At 34.8% G+C, this 22,484-nt stretch overlaps 1 protein-coding gene across 3 annotated transcripts in view; it reads left to right on the top strand.

Annotated features, from left to right (window-relative positions):
* Positions 1–22,484, top strand: part of SMAD4 (SMAD family member 4) — a 59,540-nt gene that overhangs the window by 19,287 nt on the left and 17,769 nt on the right. For all 3 annotated transcript variants that reach the window (XR_011482675.1, XR_011482676.1, XM_070452516.1), the window contains exons 2-10: positions 2,162–2,540; positions 3,406–3,580; positions 4,006–4,035; positions 9,056–9,268; positions 12,451–12,570; positions 12,665–12,781; positions 14,200–14,253; positions 20,168–20,351; positions 21,379–21,547. Coding sequence is in view for 1 of the 3 variants with exons in the window: in XM_070452516.1 (XP_070308617.1) it covers positions 2,292–2,540; positions 3,406–3,580; positions 4,006–4,035; positions 9,056–9,268; positions 12,451–12,570; positions 12,665–12,781; positions 14,200–14,253; positions 20,168–20,351; positions 21,379–21,547 (1,311 nt within the window). In the remaining 2 variants the exon portion in view is untranslated. The remainder of the gene's footprint in view (positions 1–2,161; positions 2,541–3,405; positions 3,581–4,005; positions 4,036–9,055; positions 9,269–12,450; positions 12,571–12,664; positions 12,782–14,199; positions 14,254–20,167; positions 20,352–21,378; positions 21,548–22,484) is intronic.

The raw sequence follows: 22,484 nt of genomic DNA, 5'->3' as shown, positions 1-22,484 counted from the left end.
CGAGACAGGTAGGTCAGCTATGGTGTACCAGGCTTTCCAGAGCTGAGTAATTGAGTGGTGTTCAAGCTGTACATGGAGAAGGAAATGGCCACCCACTCCAGTATTCTTGCCTGGAAAATTGCACGGACAGAGGAGCCTGGCGGGCTGCAGCCCCGGGGATGGCCACGACCAAGCACATCAGCACGCCGTGCAAGTGAAGGTTGGCAGGAGAGCAGTCGATTTTGGCAGACTGATGAGTTATTAATTTGGTAGTGGAGAATGAGTTTTTAAAATTCAAGTAAATAGCCAAAGAAAATAAAAGTAAAACAAGCGTAGGACGCAGCAATATCAGCAAACGCGTGCAAAACAACCCGGCTTGAGAACAGCCTCCACTCCCGCTTCATCGCATTTGTTCTTAGGCTGGTGGCCTTTTCTTATTCCACGTGAGATTTTGAGGTTAGATAAGTTAGTTTGTGTTATAGATGTTGAATGGAGTTTTAATGAATATTCTTATATTTTAATTTCTTTTGAAAGGAACTTACCTTGTTGCTTTTATGGGTAAAATCTTCTGAGGAATTCAGTAGTGTCTCTTTTTTAATAATAACTTTATTGATGTGTCCATGGCTAACTCATTTCAATGTATGACAAAAACTACTATAATGATGTAATTAGCCTCCAACTAATAAAAATAGATGGAAAAAAAAAGATAAAAAAAATAATAACTTTATTGATGTGTTAATTCACATACTATGAAAGTCTCCTGGTTAAGGTGTATGATTCGATGGTTTTCCCTATAGTGACAGAGTTATGCAGCTGTCACAAGTATCAATTTTAGAACATTTCATTAGCCCTGAAGGACTGGTGTCTCAGTGGTAAAGAATCTGCCTGCAGTGTAGGAGACGCCGGAGATGTGGGTTCGGTTCCTGGGCTGGGAAGATCTCCTGGAGAAGGACATGGTTACTCACTCCAGTATTCTTGCTGGAGAATTCCATGGACAGAGGAGCCTGGCACGATATATAGTTCATGGAGTTGAAAAGAGTCAGACAGGGCTGAGTGACTGACGCAAAGGAAACTGCATGCCTATTAGCAGTCACTGCTCACCCTCCCCCCCAAACCTTTGGCAACCACTAATCCATCTTTTTTTTCTTGGTGCTTTGCCTGTTCTGGATGTTTCATATAAATGGGGTTATACAGCATGTGGCCTTCTGTGACTTGCTCTTAGCATGTTTTCCAGGTTCATCCATGTTGAAGCATGTACCAGTAAGTCATTCTTTTTTATGACTAGATAATATTACATTGTATGTATTTATACATTCATCAGTTGATGGGCATTTGCGTTGTTTTGGCTATTAGGAATGATACTGCTATGAACATTTATGTATATATTTTTGTGTGGACATAGATTTTTGGTAATTTTGGATGGAATTGCTAAGGGTATGATGGCTGGATTATATGGTAATTTTTTGTGTTTAACATTTTGAGGAATTGTCAAGAGTCCTTTTCCAAGGTGGTTATACCGTTTTGCAATCCCACGGGCAGTGTATGAGGGTTCCATTTTCTCACAAATGCTTTTTGTCTCTTTAGATTTATCCAACCTAGTGAATGTTAAGTGGTATCTCTTTGTAGTTTTGGTTTGCAGTTCAGTAATGAGTAATGATATTGAGTATCTTTCATGTGCTTGTTGGCCCTTCTTTGGAGAAGTGAATGTTAGAATCCTTTGCCCATTTAAAAATTATTCATCTTTTTATTGTTGTCAGTGGTCTCTTATAACAAAGATGGCCGTTGCTGATGGATAAACAGCATTTGGTACCAGGTGATGGCGAATTTTTCATGTGTATTAGTGATAGACTTTTAGCTTTAGCTAGTTGTTAATCAAGAATATTTTAAAGTGCTGCTCTTCAGAAGTAATCCATTTTAAAAGTTCTGTTAAGATTTTACTTTAGGGTGACTAATACAGTCAACAAGACTTGATTGAACATGCCTGTATAATAATAAGGCCTAACTTTAATGTTTTGGTAATGTAAAAAACGGCAACATTTTAAGTAATTTAAAACTTTAAGCACCATATTTAATTTTGTGCATTGAGTCTTTGACTTAACTGAAGCAATTCATCTTTTCCAAAGTAATTGAATCTGCTTTGTGAAATGTGTTCTGATATCTGTCTCTCTCTCTTTTTTTTTAGATTATCCTGAATACTACATGTCTAACAATTTTCCTTGCAACGTTAACTGTTGTTTTTCGCTGCCTCTGAAAGATCAAAATTGCTCCAGAAATTGGAGACATATTTGATTTAAAAGAAATAACCTTAACAAATGGACAATATGTCTATTACGAATACACCAACAAGTAATGATGCCTGTCTGAGCATTGTACATAGTTTGATGTGCCATAGACAAGGTGGAGAGAGTGAAACATTTGCCAAAAGAGCAATTGAAAGTTTGGTAAAAAAGCTGAAGGAGAAAAAAGATGAATTGGATTCTTTAATAACAGCTATAACTACAAATGGAGCTCACCCTAGCAAATGTGTTACCATACAGAGAACATTGGATGGAAGGCTTCAGGTTAGTCTTGTTCCAGAGTTTCTTTTGTAGGTTTTTACAAATTCTTGTTTCCTCTTAAGTTACTACAGAAATTTCATGCTTGCTGCATCTCTTTAGATACTGTAGTACACCCTATAGCACAGATATTATCAATACATGATCCTGTTCTGATACACTATGGAAATAAATGGAAGGATGTATCTTCTTTACAATAGAGGTATAGCTTAGAACATTTGAAAAATGTTTTGACTAAAAAAAATGTTCATATATAAAATTTGGAAAATAAAAATTAGAAGAAAACCTACATCTTCAGCACTTTGGTATTCATCCTTGTAGCCTTTTTTTCTTTTTTGGTATTATATGTACAACTCAGGTTTTTTTTTTTTTTTTTTTTTAATAATTTAGAAATCTGGTGTTGTATGTCTAGTACTTTTATGTGAAAAACAATCCAGAAGAATTCAACAATATTTTTAAAACTTACGGAGTTAACTTAAATTTACAAATCTTTACCTTTTACTTTCAGGGATCAGATTATTCATGTAGAATTACATAATCTCATGTGTTTAATATTTTTAAAGAAACATATAGAAAGCATATTGTTAGGTTTAAATTTTTTTATTTCTAGATTTTAGGTATTGTTTCTTCATTAAATGCATACTTTTTTGTGTATTTTTAAAACCTGAGCATAAGCCTTGAAATCATACTTAAGTTTACTACTTTGTGACCTTGTCCAGTTATTTTGAGCATTTAGTTTTCTCTTTTAAGAAATAGGAATTATAATACTAACTTTGTAGGATTGTAAGGATTAAATGAGAATGTATCAAGTACCTTGTATATTGTGTGATGCATAATTGATGTTCATTAAATGGTCATTTACTTTTCTTAGGTGGCTGGTCGGAAGGGATTTCCTCATGTGATCTATGCCCGTCTCTGGAGGTGGCCTGACCTTCACAAAAATGAACTAAAACATGTTAAATATTGTCAGTATGCATTTGACTTAAAATGTGATAGTGTCTGTGTGAATCCATATCACTATGAACGAGTTGTATCACCTGGAATTGGTAAGTAGACTTGGCTTTAATGCCTAGAAGCATAAAGGGAAAAGATATCAATAGTATTTTAATTTTTCTAAGTTAAATTGTAAATTTGGAGATAGCCCAGGATTTCAACTAATGTTAAAAGTCAGACATTTTTAATGAAATATGTGTATTTAAATTTGAATTCTGAGCAAGCTTATATTTTGACTGCTAAAACTAAGTGTACATACTTGGTATTTTGCCCGTTTAGAACACTGGTCTTGAAAAATAAGGTGAAAAGCACTTTTGCATTGTTAGATAGCATTTACACTACTATTCTTGAATTGAAATGGTTCATGGAAATTTTGAATCCCTGGCTTAAATTTACATTCTGTAATTTTAAATATAGTGGAAATTATTTTCATGATAATGATTAATGTTTTATTTTTTTTCCCCTTTAAAAATTTAAGATCTCTCAGGATTAACACTGCAGAGTAATGGTAGGTAATCCCTTTCTTTTAACTCTCTTTTCTTTTATCTCATCCCTTTATTTTTTATTGACCTAGAATTAATCTGTGTGGGCGGGTGCTGGTAGCTTTTACAAGAGAAGCACTGACTGCTTTGAAAGTGCATGTTTTGCAGGAGTGGGGCAGCATCAGCATTTAAAACTGGGTTTAAAACAAACTGGATTTAGTAGGCTGTTGACTCTTTGAATTGAAACTGCTATTTATGACTACAAGTAGTCTAAAAAATGTGGTGGGGAACATAAAACATACAAAGAAAGAGTAACTTTTGAACTGGTAAAAACGGGCTATTTTAGAAGTAAATCTCACAGAACCAGTTTCAATGGGTGTAAATAACCTGTTTGGTAATTTAGAATCATGTATAACATAGTTTAAAAACCCAAATTCTCATTTTTCTTCATTTCAGCCAAACTTATTTTTATGATTGATAATTTTGTGAATGACTTAAAACTATATTATATTTTTTTCAGTCTTATTATATTTTGAGTAAATAAAACAAGGCTACTTTAAAGTACATGGCAATCACAGATGTTCTAAGCCTATTTTTAAAAGAAAGTTTTGAGATAGGAAAATGAAACAAATAAGAGGGTGTTTTTTTGTGTGTGTGTAGTATTTGAGAACAGAGATCTGTTAAAACTTTAGCTCTGTTTCTTGAAACATGTTAATGAGCTAAAATTTCTGTAAGAACTAGTTACTTTGAACAGAAACGATAAAAAGCCACCATCACCTTAGAAGACTTCCCTGGTGGCTCATGGTAAAGAATCTGCCTGGAATGCAGGAGACCTGGGTTTGAACCCTAGTCAGGAAGATCCCTTGGAGGAGGAAGTGGCAAACCACTCCAGTATTCTTGCCTGGAAAGTCACATGGACAGAGGAACCTGGTGGGCTACAGTCTGGGGTCCCAAAGAGTCAGACACGACTGAGCAACTAAACCAATACTGTATCACCTTAGAAAGGTGCGCTGTTGTTCTGAAGGGGAATTAGTGGTTCAGCGGCACTTTTGCTTCGGAATCCTAGAAATGGGTCAGAAGTATCATCTGACCTTAAAATGGGTAAGAGCATGAAAGGCTACTTGTTTTTATTCTCCACTTTTCCATGTCAATAATAATAAAGAAAGACTGGTGCCTTTTGGTATTTGTTAAGGGTTAGTTGGTTTCTGAGAACAGTGGGTTGATAATGGAAGCTGTTGTGGTCTGAAAGGGTAGCTTTAAGATTAATTGGGTAAAGCCCAGCTTATTCATCACCCAGACACTGATATCATGTCACCTCTTTTTGAAAGTAAACACCCTTTAGATATTCACTATTCTCCATTTGCATTTTTGGAGAATGAAAGCTTTTAACTCAGTGGGTGTTAGGTTGATAACTGTATTACAATCCCCCTAGGGAGAGGTTGTGATGTGATCTAATTCTGAAGACTCATTACACTGCTTCCTGTCCTAAACTGTTGCTGTTATGAGTGCTTGTCTTTGATGGAATTGTGTGGGTTGATAGCCCTTTTCAGTTGCTTTAGCCCTGTATTCAGCCTTAGGGATCCCCCTAGTGGTGGCTGTCTATAAAAAAAGGCTGGCCTCAGTGACTTCTTTCCTCAGAAAATGACAGGTGTTTCTTACAAGGTCCTTTTAGATTTGGACAAAGTGTATAAGGCCAGGTAGCTAAAAGTTAAGCAAATGGTGTAATTCCTTCACTTTTGAGTTGGGATCTTGGTGGTAATTATTTCCAGCCTGTCTCTCATCTCTTTGATGAAACTTTACATGACCGCATCCACTTGTGTATTGATTTTAACAAATATTTAATGAGCATGTATTGCCTGGTACTGTGTTAGGTTCCAGGGACGATAGGATAAACAAGGTATGTTTTTTCCATTCGAGCAAGCACATAGTCTAATGGAGGAAAGAAAAGGTAAATAAGACAGTGGCAGTACCATCAGACAGCCGTGCCCTGCTTGCTATTAGTGTTAAAGAGCAGAGACCTAGGATGAGCTCCGTGTCTTCAGCTCTTCTGTCCGCTGTGAGTTCTTTACTCCTCATAGAGCATTTTACAATCTATATACATGTATGACTGCTCTAAAAATATGGTTAAATCATAATAGCTAACACTTGCTAGGTACTTATTCTGTGTCAAAATGATCTACAAATATTGTGTCATCATTGTTATAATACTCCTACATGATAGGTGGCATTATCCACATTTTGTCAGATACAAATAAACTGGTTCCTGGAGAGGTCAGGGAACTTGCCCAAGATTAAGGCAGCTGGGAGGGGCTCACTATTGTTTAAATACCTAGGTATCATAAAAGACTGTAAGCCTTGCGAAGACAGTGGTCTTTCTTTTGTTTACTGATGTATCCCAAGTATTAGAACAGTACCTGAAACATAGGTGCTCAATAAATATTTTTTTCAATGAATTAATTTGTTGAATGCTAGTCCATAAAGAGAAATACTTAGTGGTTTGGTGTCTGTTTCCTGGACTTTAAAAATATATACTATATGTTTTTTTAATTTTATTTTTTTGAATAGGCAATACATGGTCCATAAAATCAAAATACTATAAAAAAGTATACAGTGAAAAGAAGTGCTCCCACCCCTGTCCCCATTCCCCCCTACCTCAGGTAATCACTTTTATTAGTTTCTGGTGTTTCCTTCCAGGGTTTCTTTTTTTTTTTTTTTTTTTAATTTTTTTTTTTTCCAGGGTTTCTTTAGCAAAAATACATGTGTTATTTCCCTCCTTTCTTACACAAAAAGCATATTGTGCACTGTTCTGGACCTTGCTTTTTTACTTAGAGTATATGATTTTTTGAAACGTGAGTATGATTATAGTGTATAGTAGTGTTTTGTAACCAACTTTTTTGCTCTTGGAAAAAATGTATTACAGACATCTCTCCTTGTTGATGCCCAGTTTTACCTAAGAAACTTGTTTTAAATTACTTGATTAAAGAGACGTGTAGACTGGTAGAAGTTCTGAACTTAACACTTGGAAAGGTTTAGTCAATGTGTTAGGCAAGAAAAAGTTATGAGACATAACTTTTTAAAAGCAGAATTTAATTATTTTCAGATCTTTTTTCTTTTGGCTGCGCTGTGCAGCTTGCAGGCTCTTAGTTCCCCAATCAGGAATTGAACCTGGGCCATGGCAGTGAGAGCACCTAGTCCCAACCAGTGGACCATCAGGGAATTCCCATAATTCTAGTGTTATGATTACACAGTAAGCCAGAATGTCAGTTGGAAAGCAGAAGCAATGAATGTCAAGGTAACCAGCTGTGTCCTCAAATTAGTAACTTCCTCCTTAGGTACTGCCAATTCCATAATCTTGATAAAAAGATTCTAGTAACTGTAAGCAACAAAAGCCCTAAAATTTCCAAATATTAAATAGAGATATTAGCATCTTATGGAGAAAATCATAGGACTTTGTTGGCAAGTGTAATTTTTAAAAAATTGAATAAATACAGTCATATCTGCATGGTTTCTTCTTTGCATTTTTATAATTTGGCCGACATTAGTGATGAATAGTTAGGTCCACTCTTTTTTTTTCACTGACATACAATGATATGTTAAGCTCCTTTTGGTTGTCTTTTTGTTTCCATACAATTTTCTTTTTTTTCTTTTTTTTTTTTTTAATTAATATTTATTTGGCTGTGCCTCGTCTTAGTTGTGGCATGGGGGAGGGGGGGTGGTCTTTAGCTGTAGCGTGTGGGATCCAGTTCCCCGACCAGGGATTGAACCTGGGCACCCTGCATTGAGAACACAGAGTCCTAACTGCTGGACCACCAGGGAAGTCCCGCATACAATTTTCTGAAGAGAAACCCTTTGGAGTGGAATTTATGGGTCTTAAAAATATCAATGTCTTCATTATGATGCCTGACAAAGTCCTTTAAGAGATTATATGTGGAAATCTGAACAATAGATTATTTTTACCTCTTTGAAATGTTCTCAGTTTAATAAAAATAGCCATGTAATGAATTAGTATTTATGTGTAATAGATTTTTTCAAAGAGTGACATAGAGAAAGATAAGGAGCATTGCATGCTGATTCTTAATGGAAAAGAGAATGGCTTTTTGTGGACTGTTGACTGCTCTAAGAGCAGAACCTCGTGTTAAGAGCTCAGTAGATTGTAGAATTGTAGGGCAGTGTTAGTTCAGGTGCAGTAAAGGGTTGCTTGCTAAGATAAAAAGCAAAACCCAAAACTGTCACCTAAAAGGAAGTGGGAAGTTCTGGGCAGAGCCACTGATACTATAAATGCACTTTCAGTTTTCTTTTTTTCCTCACAGTAAAGCCAACTAACTATTCCTGGTTTGTTCAAGAAAAAGATGCTGTATCAAGTAGGGTCAGTTTACAGGGTTGCATTAGGGTGTAACCATGTAGGAGAAAGATGTTGTTTATTGAGTTTTTTCACACTACATATTTATCAAGCATCATTATTTGGATTGGGTTTCTAGAAGGAAATTTCAGTATGACTTACCATTTGAGATTTTTCTGCTCGTTCTAATTTTTTAGGGGACATTTAGTATACTTCACTTTCAAAGAATACATTACTTAATAATGTTGGATCCTAGCATTGGATAGCTGTCAGATCCCACTCATATTTTTACATGAAATTAGCAAAAAGATGAAAAAAATTGATTACTCCATCTCAAATTTGATTTTCTTACTGAGGTAAACACTTTCTCCAGCCACTTGATTTTTGCCTGTGTTATATATTGAAGGTGATTATTACCTTTAGGTTATTAATTGGGAAGCTCAGAAATACCTTTTCAGGACCATAGCTGGAGGTTGTCGGAATTTAGTCGCCTTCAGATTTCAAGGAGTTAATCAGATTGATCTGATGCCACTATCTCTAAATAAATAGCTTCTGCTGATAAAAGTAGAATGCTTTTAAAGTAGTATGAGAAAATTCTGAGTTATACTCTAGTTGATTTTAGGTGTTATTATGTTACTTACAAGATTTTTTTTCCCCTGGAAATAAAAGCTTATAAGATTTTAAAATTTGTTTGTTTTTCTGTGTAGCTCCACCAAGTATGTTGGTGAAGGATGAATATGTTCATGACTTTGAGGGACAGCCATCATTATCCACTGAAGGGCATTCAATTCAAACCATCCAGCATCCACCAAGTAATCGTGCATCGACGGAGACATACAGCACCCCAGCTCTCTTAGCTCCATCTGAGTCTAATGCTACCAGCACCACCAATTTTCCCAACATTCCTGTGGCTTCCACAAGTGAGTTCTAGAGTCAGATGTAGTCAGCAAGATGAATTTTCCTAACCATTTAATATTTATAGGTAGTCACTTGGAGGAGACCTCCAAGTAAGTGAATATTAAAAGTACTGTGGTTATCTTTCATAGGTTAATAAGCATCAAATAGGTTTTTGAGTTGTCCTGGGGAAAAAAAAAAGGTATTTGTAATTTTAAAAAGTTTCAATTTATCTTAATGTAACAGAACATAAACCGTCTTATATTGATGTATAGTCCCTTGGAATTTAAGTAATGCTCTAAATTAGTGGTCTAATTAGTTCTTTATTACATGCAGAAGAAGTCTATTGTGCTTTCACATAAATTTTAGAGAACAAATAGTTTTGAACCAAGATGTTTATAGAAGTCTGTATTAATGGAATTGCAAGCTTTCCTCTAATCAGTGTTTTTATTTTGCTTTATCCAGCAGATTACTTTATAATCATCATCTCAGTCTCCAGTTGTACAAGCTTATTAGAAAAAAGGATCTTGACAAATTTGTTTGTAACATATGACCCTCAAGATAGATGTTAAGTGTTCTAGTCAATTTTGAAATAAAGCTAAATTATATGTATCCTTTTTTTCCCTAACAAGAAGTATGTTTTAAAAAGATTCTTTCCAGTTTAGAGGTACTGCCTTCTCTGCTGTGTCATGGAAGCAGAGGGCGAGTAGGTTCAGCGTGGGGCCTGGTCAAGGCAATAATGACCTTATATTGGACAGTTTTCAGCTTGGCAAGTGGAGTGGCCTTTTTTAAAAAAAAAAATTGGAGTATAGTTGCTTTACACTGCTGTGTCAGTTTCTGCTGTATAGCAAAGTGAATCAGCCGTATGTATACATGCATCTCCTCTTTCTTGGATTTGCTTCCCAATAAGTCACCACAGAGCACCATGTAGAGTTGCCTGTGCTGTATAGTAGGTTCTCAGTAGTTGTCTGTTTTATACATCGTAGTGTATGTGTGTTAGTCCCAGTCTCCCAATTCGTCCCCACCCCGCATTGTTCCTTTTTTTTTTTAAATTAATCACAGAACAGGGTCTTGGCATTTGTATTACTGTGTTATTTGTTCCTTGGTACTAAGGAGATTGTATCTCAGCGCACAACAGCAGTGAATTGTTGATGCATCTGGACTGATGCTTTGTATATTGATACCAAAGGAAGCATATTCTATTTACTTTAATATCAGATCAAGTTCAACATAGAAATTTGATCTTTGGAACAGATGGAGGATTTATTTCTATAGTTGAATTTCACATAAAGTACATCAGATTTCCCCCGCTTTTATTTCACCTTTTCAAATAATATCTTTTGTATTTCCTACACAAGATGACAGTTTTCATATAGACAGCATATTCCAAATAGGTTGGACGATATAGGTTAAACACACATACTTTAGAGCCTGAACCTTTAATCACTTGGTGCTTCTGTTATCTCTGTATTTACCAGCTTGGGAATATAGTTGATAAACGAGTGGACAGGGAAGGAAAATAAAAGAAGGTACATTATAGCCACTTGAGCATAGATTAGTGCCACTTACCTCTGCTGATACTATCTGAGGATTGAATTTGCATGCCTTTGTTGATAATTGCTCATGCAATTTCATTTTAACCATTAATGTTCCCTGGGACCAAGTCCTAGTCAAGATCAGAAAAAGTGGTATGAACGAAATATGGATAATTTTGTCTTGGTGTTTTTTGGATGTATTTTCACAATGAGTAGTAATTGTAAGTTTTAGAATTTGTTGCAGAATGTTTCCTTAGATCTTAAAAAGTATATTGATAAAATTAGAAAAAGGGAAAGAAATGACTAAAATAGAGGAATTGAAAGACTTCATGAGTTATTTAATTTCATTTTATGTACTTGGAATTGTGTAATGAAAGTATTCAGTATAGATAACTGTAGTGGGCGTTATGTTCAGTTGGAACCTGAATATCTTAAGGGATTCTTTCTTAATTAAAATAGTTTAATTTCTTTTGTATAGTGATAATTAATTAAGAGTATATAGCATGTACAGTTGTTAAAAACAACAGCAAATATATAATTAACCTTTAAAGGTAACCTGTAAAAATTTGAGGGGGATGAGTAGGAAGGGAGATTGCTGAAAACATCATCTTTAAAAATAAACAGGGAGTATTGAAATAGTCTCTTTAGCTTTTAATTTTACAATCTTAGCCTTACAGAAATCTGATTTGTAGCAGGAAGAAAAATTTTCTTTTTTCTTGATACTTTGAGCTGTTTGTTGCATATTTGAGCAATGGTGTCATTTACTCTGTTCTATCTGATTATACTCTCATATGGATGAGAAAAGATTGAGGTAATGCCAGTAACAATAATTATGGAATTTTAGTGCTTTCCAAGTGAGACGCACAGTTGAATTAATACTTGCTTGAAAAAATTTAGCTTTTTCCACACAAAAGATAAAGCCTTAAAAATGTAAGCAATTTCATAGAATGGTTTTGAATAGAATAGTTCTCCTGTTATATTACATACAGAGAGGGCAACTAATTTCCTGTAAATCCAGAAATATGATAGTGTTCTTGGAGGCAATTCTTGATTTTTAAAAGTACATGAGAAAATTTCAAAATAGACTGATTTCTTTTGGTTTGTTTTATTCATTAAAACTCGCAGATGCTGCGTTGACTGGACAGTGGAGCTTACCTTTTTTCCCCTTAACTTTCTCACCTTATCCATTACATTCCATTTGAAATACTTGCCTGCTCTGCTTTTTTATTGGACTTTAGCATTCTGCCATTACTAGTACCATTGCTGATAATAATGAACTTTCCAGTTTTCAACATTTCCTTGAGCCTGGACTTTTGGAATCCTAACAGAAAGATGCAAAAGCTAGATGGAGTGGCTGTGGGTGAGCTAATGTACTTCTGAAGAAGTTATTAAGATAGGCTAGACCTGTACTGGGGTTTTGCTGGCATTTGGAGAATATTTGTGAAAATGGGCCACTAAAATTAGCTAGATATTACTTAAAGAACTTCTTCAGATTAAGATTTGCCTTTATAGATGAGTGTAGGGTTTTTTATTTGATAGGCCATGGGTGAGTTCCACTCTTTGCTCATCTTTATAGTTGTGACTTTCAGGTGTAATTAATCCTTCATTTACTGTATAAAGCCATAGGATTGCATTTATAAATGTACCATATTAATGTCTTCTTGTTCCTCTAGGTCAGCCCGCCAGTATACTGGCAGGCAGCCATAGTGAAGGATTGTTGCAGATAGCTTCAGGGCCTCAGCCAGGACAGCAGCAGAATGGATTTACTGGTCAGCCAGCTACTTATCATCATAGTATGTACATGCTTTTTAAAATCTTTTCAGTAGTTGAGAAAAAACAGGCAGACTTTCTGAAAGCACATTAACCCATGTGGGCCTTAATTTTTAGACAGCACTACCACCTGGACGGGAAGTAGGACCGCACCATACACACCTAATTTGCCTCACCACCAAAACGGCCATCTTCAGCACCACCCGCCTATGCCGCCCCACCCCGGACATTACTGTAAGCTCTTGTTTTGTTCTTAGGGCTTTTCTTTTCTGAAGTTTGTTTTCTTTTCGTTTTTTAAATAATGTTTTTCCATCTTTTGTCCATCTTACAATTTAGTTTCATTAAATGATTAGTGCTTTTCAGTTTTTCATAGTTACGTTTTCATACCTTTGTTTTAGAGGATTGATATTTACAAAACACTTTTATTTCTTCCTTGCTGATGTTTCATTAACACCACATTGATTGCCATTCATTTGTTTTGTATATGTTCTTAGATCTCATGTGTATCTGTATATCCATCCTAAGTGGACTGAAACTCCTTGAGAGTCACGATCTCAAGGTTTCTCTCACTGTAGAGTTCAGCATACCGTAGACACACAGATGTTGAATCTGTCATTATTCTGTGCAGGCTTGATTGGGAGGGGTACCCTACTGATAACCAACTGTACCTTGTAGTTTCAGGCAGAATAGGAACATAGTTCATTTGGCCTAATAAAATCAAGAGTATAAATCTTTCATATATATTAAACCCTTTTCCTCCATTATAAGAGTAATAGTACCACAGGAAACTTGGAAAATAACACAGAGGAGTAAATAAGAAAATAAAAATTATCCAGAATTCTACTACCCAGAGATATCTACTCTTAATATTTTGTCACATGTTTCTTTCCAGTCATAATTGGTGTATGTGTTAATTTGGGGTGAGGAGGCTATCAGACTGTGAATATGTTACTGTACCTTGCTTTTTTATAGTTATGTTACTATGTTTCCCTGTCTTAAGAGAGTGTAACTTTTACTGGCTGCCTGGCCAGCATAGTTGTTAAGGGTACTGAGTGTGAATGCTTAACTACCTGTGTGACCATTGGCAAGTTACTTAACCTCCCTAAGCCTTAAGGGTAATAATAATAGTATATATTTCAAGGGATGCTGTAAGAAGTAAATGTATTAATTCATGTGATTCGTTTAACATAATGTCTTAACACATAATGATCTCTCAGTTATTGCCAGTTTGTAAATATTCTTAATTTAATAAATCCATAAACACTTATTTTAAAATGGACCTAAGTTTGGATTATAATTATATATCTTACAGTATATTACATGTTACATGAATAATTTACTTATAATTTGCATTGAAGTTTGCATGTATTTAAACTATTTGCATGTATAGTTATTATAAATTAATAGTTGGCATATGGCATTAAAATGTTGGCTATTAAATGTCTGCAAAAGCAATTCAAGAAAAAAGTGATTTCAAGACTACTTGCGTAGTATAAATTTAAACCAAGTTTTTAAGTTCTTAGACACTGTATAAACTTGATCTAAACAATTCCTAAGGTATAATAGTTATATTTAAAGGTTTATTAAAAGTTTTGGCACTGGAAAACTTTTAATAAATAAAAATGGGATTTTTTTTGCTGTCTTTTCTTTAGGGCCACCAGTTCACAATGAGCTTGCATTCCAGCCTCCCATTTCTAATCATCCTGGTAAGTGTATTTCAGAATGAATTACCTACATTTAGTTTTTCTTTATGACAATGAGACATATATGCACACAGATTTTAATAGAACTGCAGAATAAACTTTTCAGATAAGTACGATATTTATTATGGCATTAGTTAATTAACAGTTTATGAGTAACGGATATAATCACACATGAACTGTCCATATTTGATTTTTTTTAACTGTCTGAAAGAAATGACAAGATTCGTGGTTTTGGCTAAAATATAAAGTAACAAAATGCTGGTTTTAAGACAGACATTTGATACATAAATGTGCAGTGGAAGAAACCAGGTTTCAAAATAGAATAGCTGTAACACTAGCTTAAAAAGCCAGGAAGAATCTGAAGTAGATGCCGAACAGAAAAATAATTCACTGTATCTGTCTTAGGTAGGTTCAGGAATCTCTGGTTAACTGGAATTTAGAAACTATTTGCTTTAAATTATGTTTAAAATAGTAGATTAAATAGCTCGGTAGATTTCAACTATAAACATAATAAAACAAAGTTTGGAAATAAAATACACCGGCTTCTTAACATAAACATAGGATTTTGATTTGTTTTTCTTCCCTCCTTCCTATTGTATCTGTTTTTCTTTGCTTAAAAAGATGCAGATACATAATTTCAGTTCATCACCTTAGTTTTTCCCTAGTTAAAAAAATTTTGTTTAATTATGAGGAATTTCAACATATACCAAATACCAGTATAGAAAATTCTCCTTCCTCAGTTTTAGCTGTTATCAACTACTGTCCAGTCTTGTTTCTTTCATATCCTCACCTACTTTTCATACCCTTACCTGTTATAAGGGTAGAAATCCTATATAATCATTTGATACATAAATATTTCCATGTTTATTTCCAGTGAAGATTTTTTAAAAATATAACTACAGTAACCATAAGATCAAATTAAAGGGTAACTCACAGTTCCTCAAATAGATCTACATTATTTTCTTAAATAATGTTGTTATCTATTTTTTTGTTGGTTCTGACTTCTAGCTGTTAAAAAAAAAGCATTGAGGGTAGGCTCTTTATTCTTTAATTAGTCTCATAGTTTAGGAGATTTAAAGAATTTCTATCTCAGAAGGCAAAGTTGCTTTAGTGATCACTTCAGAGTATGAGAACCATTTTACCATGCTCACCAGTAGTAGATGTGATACTTTCGTTAACTTTTATTAATTTGAGAGGCAAATGTTTGTTTTGATAAGGAGAAAAATGCTGCTGGCGGGACAGAAGTATTTTTTAAACATACGTATTTAGTAGTTGAGCAAACTCCAGGAGATGGTGGAGGACAGGGGAGCTTGGCATACTATAATCCATGGGGTCATGAACAGTCAGACACAATTTAGCGACTGAACAATAGCAATGATTTACTAGTTACATGTATACATTTTTTAACTGTATATATTTACTAGTTAAATTATCCTTTTTAGTGGATTTCTGATCTTATTTGTACATTTTGTGATTTTAAATATTTTTTGTGAGTCAAGGGGTCTTGCCTTTCTATAAACATTTTTAATTGAGAAATGTAATAAACAGAGAAGTACATAAAACCAGTATACATATAGTCTAATGAATAATGTGAAAGCCAGCACCTGTGTAACCAGCACTCAGACTGAGAATTAAAACATTGCAGCGCTACCAGAAATCTCCCTACCCTACCCGTTTTGTCTCAGTCAAAGGCTTTTTCTCCCCTCCTCTGGAGGTAACTGTTGTCTTGCTTTTTATGCATTTGCATTTCATTTACGATGAATGCATCCCTAGACAATCCAGTTTAGTAGTTTGACTTTACCGCTTTTTGAAATTACATATTGTATTAGAATCTTACTTTGTGTTAACAAATGTATTGTGAGAAGTCAGGAAAATGTAGAGGCTTAAGAATGAGAATTTTGCTGGCTTCAGGCATCATCACTGAGAATCAGTCGTGGCCCCTGCAGCTTGGAGAATCAGTCGTGGCCCCCGCAGCTTGGAGGGTCTCGGTTCATAGGGCTTGGTGACAGACGGTCTACAGGAGGAAGGGTAATGAGGGCTCTGAACACAAAAGACCTACCCTGGATGAGCAGTGGAGTGGGGCTGGGAATGGTGGCATTTAGCTCGTTATTTGGGTTCAGTTTTGGATTCATCAATTGCTTTGGCCTCTTGATGGATTTACTTCATTTTTTTCATTGTAGAACTGACATTGAGACTTAACACGTCCTGGTGATTAGGGAATAGCATTCATTAGTTACTAGGATACGCATCTGTAGTGCCCTGCATTGGCATTAAAGCTTCTGTTTTACAAGTAGAATGAGAAATGACCAGTTAGTATTGGTCTTTACCTTGGTGTAAAGGGTTTCAACAGGACATCTGCTTGGCAAGTTACGTGCTTTGACTTTGATGGCTAAGTCGGAGACTATTTTTGGAAAAGCTAATCTTTCATTTCTAATTTCTTTTGACTGATGCTCTTTTCCTTTTTTATGAAACTGAGGTAATACTCATTAAATATTGATTGCAAATTAAAGTGAAGAGTTTTCCTCGGTGTCTTGAGGTGGCTTTGGTCATTGATACGTGGATACAGAATTCACGGATTTTCAGATTCAGGTTGTATTCTAGTACTCTGGAACTACCATTTAAGAGAGTAATTTTATGTGTTTATAAAATATTCTCATAGGACATCTCATTCAGATCTAAATAACAGAAAGAGTAATTCATAATGAGCCACTTAGGTTCTTTAACCAAATTTTTAACTTTTTCTTGAATGACTTTTGTTTAAGAAATTAAAGATAATGCCTTGGAGACTTATATTTTCTATTATAATTGAACAACAATTTTTTGATAAAGCTGTGCTTTGTTATACATTTCCCCATTACAAAAAAATACTTAGCTGAGTTTTTAATATATTTTTAAAGAAATTCATGTTGTTAAGTCAGTCTTTTAAAACTTTTCCCCTGATCAGTGATGAGCAGCCCATAGACTTCACGAGACCAGTTCGGCCTCACTAATTTAAGAAACAAGACACTAAAAATAGCCACGTCAGCAGATACTAGCAGTCTCTCTCCCTTTCAGGTGAGTTGGGACGTTAAGAATGCTCTCTTGGAGCTGAGTAAATTCTGTCTTGCTGTTGCTGTTAGCTTTGAGAGGCTGCAGGCCTGTCACCTATATGGCATTTGGTTCTTGGAGCAAAAGAGCACAGAGAGATACAGAAAGGCTTAATGAGTGTTTCCTATTACCTTCTCCTGTTTTAAAAATGAGAATGTTCCCTCCTAGTTGTATAGCAGGTTTAGAGTGGACTAGAAAATGTTTTCACGTGGTATTTTATATCCCCACACCACCAAATTCTCTGGATTGCCTTTTAGGTTACCTCTAGCACCCTCCCTCCTCACAGATAACCCCTTGCCTCTTGCTTTCCTGGGCCTTAATGATCCTGTTAATTAGATGTTTGTTTTATCCCTGGTCTGTGGTACAACTCTGATGTCAGTTTCATTTGATCCTCACAACGGCCAAAATGCAGCTTTATTGTATGGTGTCATTGTGGTACTGAGCTCAGTCGCTTCAGTTTTGTCCATCTCTTTGCAACCCCGTGGACCATAGCCCAACAGGCGAATGGGATTCTCCAGGCAAGAATACTGGAGTGGGTTGCCATGCCCTTCTCCAGGGGATCTTCCCCACCCAAGAATCAAATCCACGTCTCCTGCTTTGGCAGGCGAGTTCTTTCCCGCTGAGCCACTGGGAAATGTATGGTGTGAAATATTAGGCAAACAAAAATCCCTTTGGTGACTTGGAAATAATAAACTAAGGTTTAATTGTAGTTGCAGATGTTGTAATTTATGATGATGAAAGTATATTTTTCTTATTTAAACATGAAGATAACACAACTCTCTTTTTTCCTCCTCAGTTGACTCTCACGGAAAAAAGTGCTATGGCACTTTACTTGAAACAGTGTTCTTTAGTATGAACTAGGAAATGCATGTTCTTGGATCTCATTTTTTTAAGTATCATTGAAAACATTCATGACTTCAGGATATTATTTGTAACAAAATTTACTGTTTGGGGTGATTATTTAAAGATCTGTTTTAAGTGCTGTTACCGTTTTTTGCTGCCAGAACATTGGGTAATTTTTATGTTGTCTTAGACTACCTCTTTACTTTTAGGTTCAACCAGTAAATCTACCTGTTATATTTGATGAAGCTTCTTTGTCTATAGCATAATATAATGCCTTTAATAAATAGTTTTACTTATAAAGTAAATATTTACTATATTTAGTTTCACTATAAAATGAAACTTTATAAATATTTCAAAACTAGCTTTTTAAGAAGACACTTTAATATATTGCTAGTTTTCATGTTATAATAATAAAAAATATTTAAAGGAGAGTTTGTGACTAGTTGGTTCTTCTGTATGGCAGAACATTTGCATTATTCAGGTTTTGAATCACCCAGTTTTCAGTGGTCTTTTTTATTAATACTTCATTGGGAAGTACTTTTTTCCTTGACATTTTGAAAAGCAATTAGATACTTATAGACTTGATAAGAACTTTGTTTTTAATACGTTTTAAGCATTTATCATATTTAAGATCTTTTGGGAGGTTTAAAATGCTTTTTTTTTTTTTTTGTCCTTCTGAGTATCTTTTAATCTTGTTGAAAGTTTTATTGCTTCATATTCTAGTTCAGCCAAAGTTCATAAATGGCACAGTAATATGCAGGTAAATAATTGGTTTATCATAGAAAACTTTAATCCTCTCGTAAGTGGCACTAGCCTTTTCCCGCATTGTGTCAGACCCCTTTCTACTGTCTAGACTTTTGCATTTGCTTTCCTCTTTTAAGATTTACATTTTCAGTCTCCACATAGTTACATGGTCTTTCAGGTCTGACTTCTTCATTAGGATGTACCCCTACTGTCTAGTTTGAAGGACCTTCCCACTCTTCTTCTGTCCCATACCCTTTTTAATTTTCTCCATAGTGTTTGTCTTTACCTGAGTTATCTTGCTAATTTATTCACTTATTTGTCTGCTGCACCTCCATGAAAATAAGGACAGTAGCTAACAATAGCTACCTTGTTCACTGCTGTATATGTAGTGCCTACAGTAATTTCTCATGTACCCCATAAATACTTGTTATTTCAAAAAGGAAAATCAAATAATTTCCATGTATGTGGGCTCTATGTAATAATTGTACTCAAACAAAAATTAGAAATACTTGATTAGATATATTTACATACCAAACCAGATAGTGGCTTTCATTCCCCCCAATCATTTAAAATTATTTCAAATCATTTATTATTGTTAAATGAATACACTACACACATTCTCAAAGGTAAAATGGTAGTAGTTATCATGAATGGACTTCACCAAAAATACAGATGGGACAAATGACCTTTCATCCTAGAGACAGTTGAAAATTCCTGCTCACAGAAGCTATGTAGTTGGAGTGTAATTAACTTTGACTCTCTTGCCTTGAATGTCTGACTTGGTTATGTCCTTTCTCTCATTTAGGGATCTATAAATATATACCATAGATAGATGTTACTCAAGAACACTTCTCTGAAATATGTATTAGAATCTGTGTGTTGTTTGTTTTTTTTAAAGTTCAGACTACATAGAACATATTATGTGCAGTCAGATGAAACACCATGGTAAAGATTTTATGATTCTAATTGTTTCCATTCTTTAAATTCCTTGTTGATTGGGTACTTTGAAATAAGAACAAAATTCCAGATTTTAAAAATGATTTTTTTTAAACTTCAAGAATGCTAGGTAATAAACTGAAAAATAGAAGACATGGCTGTGCTTACTTTGTAATGCATTGTCAGTTCTTTTGGTTGCTCTCCCCTTCCTTTAGCCTTTAAGAAAAGCTTTGTCATATGGAGTGAAAGTGAGAGCCTTGTAACTTTCTCAGACGAGTGACTGTCTTCTCCCGTTCGTCTCCTATAGCTCCTGAGTATTGGTGTTCCATCGCTTACTTTGAGATGGATGTTCAAGTAGGAGAGACATTCAAGGTCCCCTCAAGCTGTCCTATTGTTACTGTCGACGGCTATGTGGACCCTTCTGGAGGAGATCGCTTCTGCTTGGGTCAGCTCTCCAATGTCCACAGGACAGAAGCCATTGAGAGAGCAAGGTATTGTTGTATAGTTAGTTCATTTTAAAAATTGAACTTCTATTTGAGGCTGTATTTTTCAGTGTAAATTATGTTTTTGAATATAGATAAAGGAATAAAGATGATCTTTAACATTTAGAACTTGTAAGCATTTCATTTTAAGTGTAGATGTTTGTTGTTTGATAAAATACAGTCTGTCTTTAAAAGTTCATGAGTTTTCTATGTTTTTAATAGTAACTGGACCCTATGGAACTCAGTTTGAAAGCTAGTTTTTATTTCCTCTGATTGTATAGTATTTCTACAGATTTACTGAGAGGAAATAACATAAAATGAAGACATGTTTCTGCAAGTGTTATTTATAATGAAAGACTGATAAAAAAAGAAAAATGCTTAAGTAAATTTTAATAAACCTTTGTTTTTATGCAGTCATTAAAATATAAAAAGTTTATATAATCAAATGTAAATACTTATGAAAGCTTACTTATGTATGAAAGTTTACTTGCGAAAACTTACACAATTTTAAGTATTGTGTGATCTCAACTCTTTAAGGAAATATGTGTGTGTATAAGCACATAATCTCGACTCTATACTATTTGTGTGCCTTTGGCAGATTATCTGCTCTCCAAGCCAGTGCTGTCTAGTAGAATTTTCTGTGACGAAGCAAGTGGTTTACCTGTGCTGTCCAGTATAGTAACTACTGGCCACACATAGCTGTTGAGCATTTAAAATTTGATTGATATGATTAACTGAATTGTAAAATTAATTTTAATTGAATGTGAAGGTTAAATGAGAATTTATATTAAATGTTTCTGACACATAATAAGCATTATGTGAATGCTCATCATTATTACATGTGACTAGGATACTAAAGAAAGAAACAGAAAAATATTAACAGTGGCTGTCTGTCTTTTGGCTATGGTTTATAACCAAAATATAATGTCCTTTATTCTTTAAAAATTTTCAGTATTGGGTATGCTGTGTAGTCTGCACTAAAATTTATTTTTAAATACCTATCAAAATGAAATATGACTCACTTTTTCTTCCTAAGGTTGCACATAGGCAAAGGTGTGCAGTTGGAATGTAAAGGTGAAGGAGATGTTTGGGTCAGATGTCTTAGTGACCATGCAGTCTTTGTACAGAGCTACTACTTAGACAGAGAAGCTGGGCGTGCACCTGGAGATGCTGTTCATAAGATCTACCCAAGTGCATATATAAAGGTTAGTTGTAATTTCACCCAAATACTTTAGATTTGGAAAGCTCTATTTGTTGTTTAAGGAATGGAGATGGATGTGGGAGAAATGTAAAAATGTCTTATGGATTAAAGAAATTATGTTTGTATTAGCAAATTTGTTAAATGTTTTAGAGAAATACACAAGTTCTTAGAAATACTGAGTGAAACCTCCAAATTTGTGTTCCTTTGATATTTAAAATAATGTAAAAATCAGCCCCTGAAATTTCATCTTAGCCAATCTTCAGGATTTTATGGAAGAAAATTCTAAAAGTGAAAGATTTTGACTTAAGAACTGAGAAATGAAAAATTTTTCAAAACCATGTTTTTTTAAGGTTAGTTATTTTGTTCTTTGAATGAGTTTTATTTTCTGTATCATTTTGCAAATAAAACCTAAAAAAATTATTTTTCATTAATTGTTTCATGTTCAACCCATTTCAGTTTTAGTTTATAACATACACTGTTTTTGAAAGAGAAAGATAGTTGTAATTAGATAGCCTCAATATATTTCTTTAAAGAAAACAAAAACATTTCTTTTCAATAAAGATACATTTATGTATTTATTTGACTGTGCTGGGTCTTTGTTGCTGCAGGCTGGCTTTCTCTCTTGCGGAGAGAGGGGGCTACTCTCTAACTGCAGTGTGCAGGCTTCTTATTGTGGTGGCTTCTGCCGTTGCGGGCCGCGGGCTCTAGACGGGCGGGCTTCAGTTGTTAGAGCACACAGGCTCAGTAGTAGGCCTGGCTCCCGGGCTCTGGAGCGCAGGTTCAGTAGCTGTGGCGTAGAGGCTTTGTTGTCCGATGGCATGTGGGGTCTTCCTGGACCAGGGATCCAACCAGTGTTACCTGCATTACAATGTGGATTCTTAACCCCTGGACCACTAGGGAAGTCCTATATTTCTAATTTAGATTTTTCACATTTTTTTTAA

Source organism: Odocoileus virginianus, chromosome 22, assembly GCF_023699985.2.
Source record: "Odocoileus virginianus isolate 20LAN1187 ecotype Illinois chromosome 22, Ovbor_1.2, whole genome shotgun sequence".
NCBI classification, from domain to species: Eukaryota; Metazoa; Chordata; class Mammalia; order Artiodactyla; family Cervidae; genus Odocoileus; species Odocoileus virginianus.
Note: the sequence above shows the minus strand (reverse complement) of the source record. Positions and strands in the feature narration are given on the sequence as shown.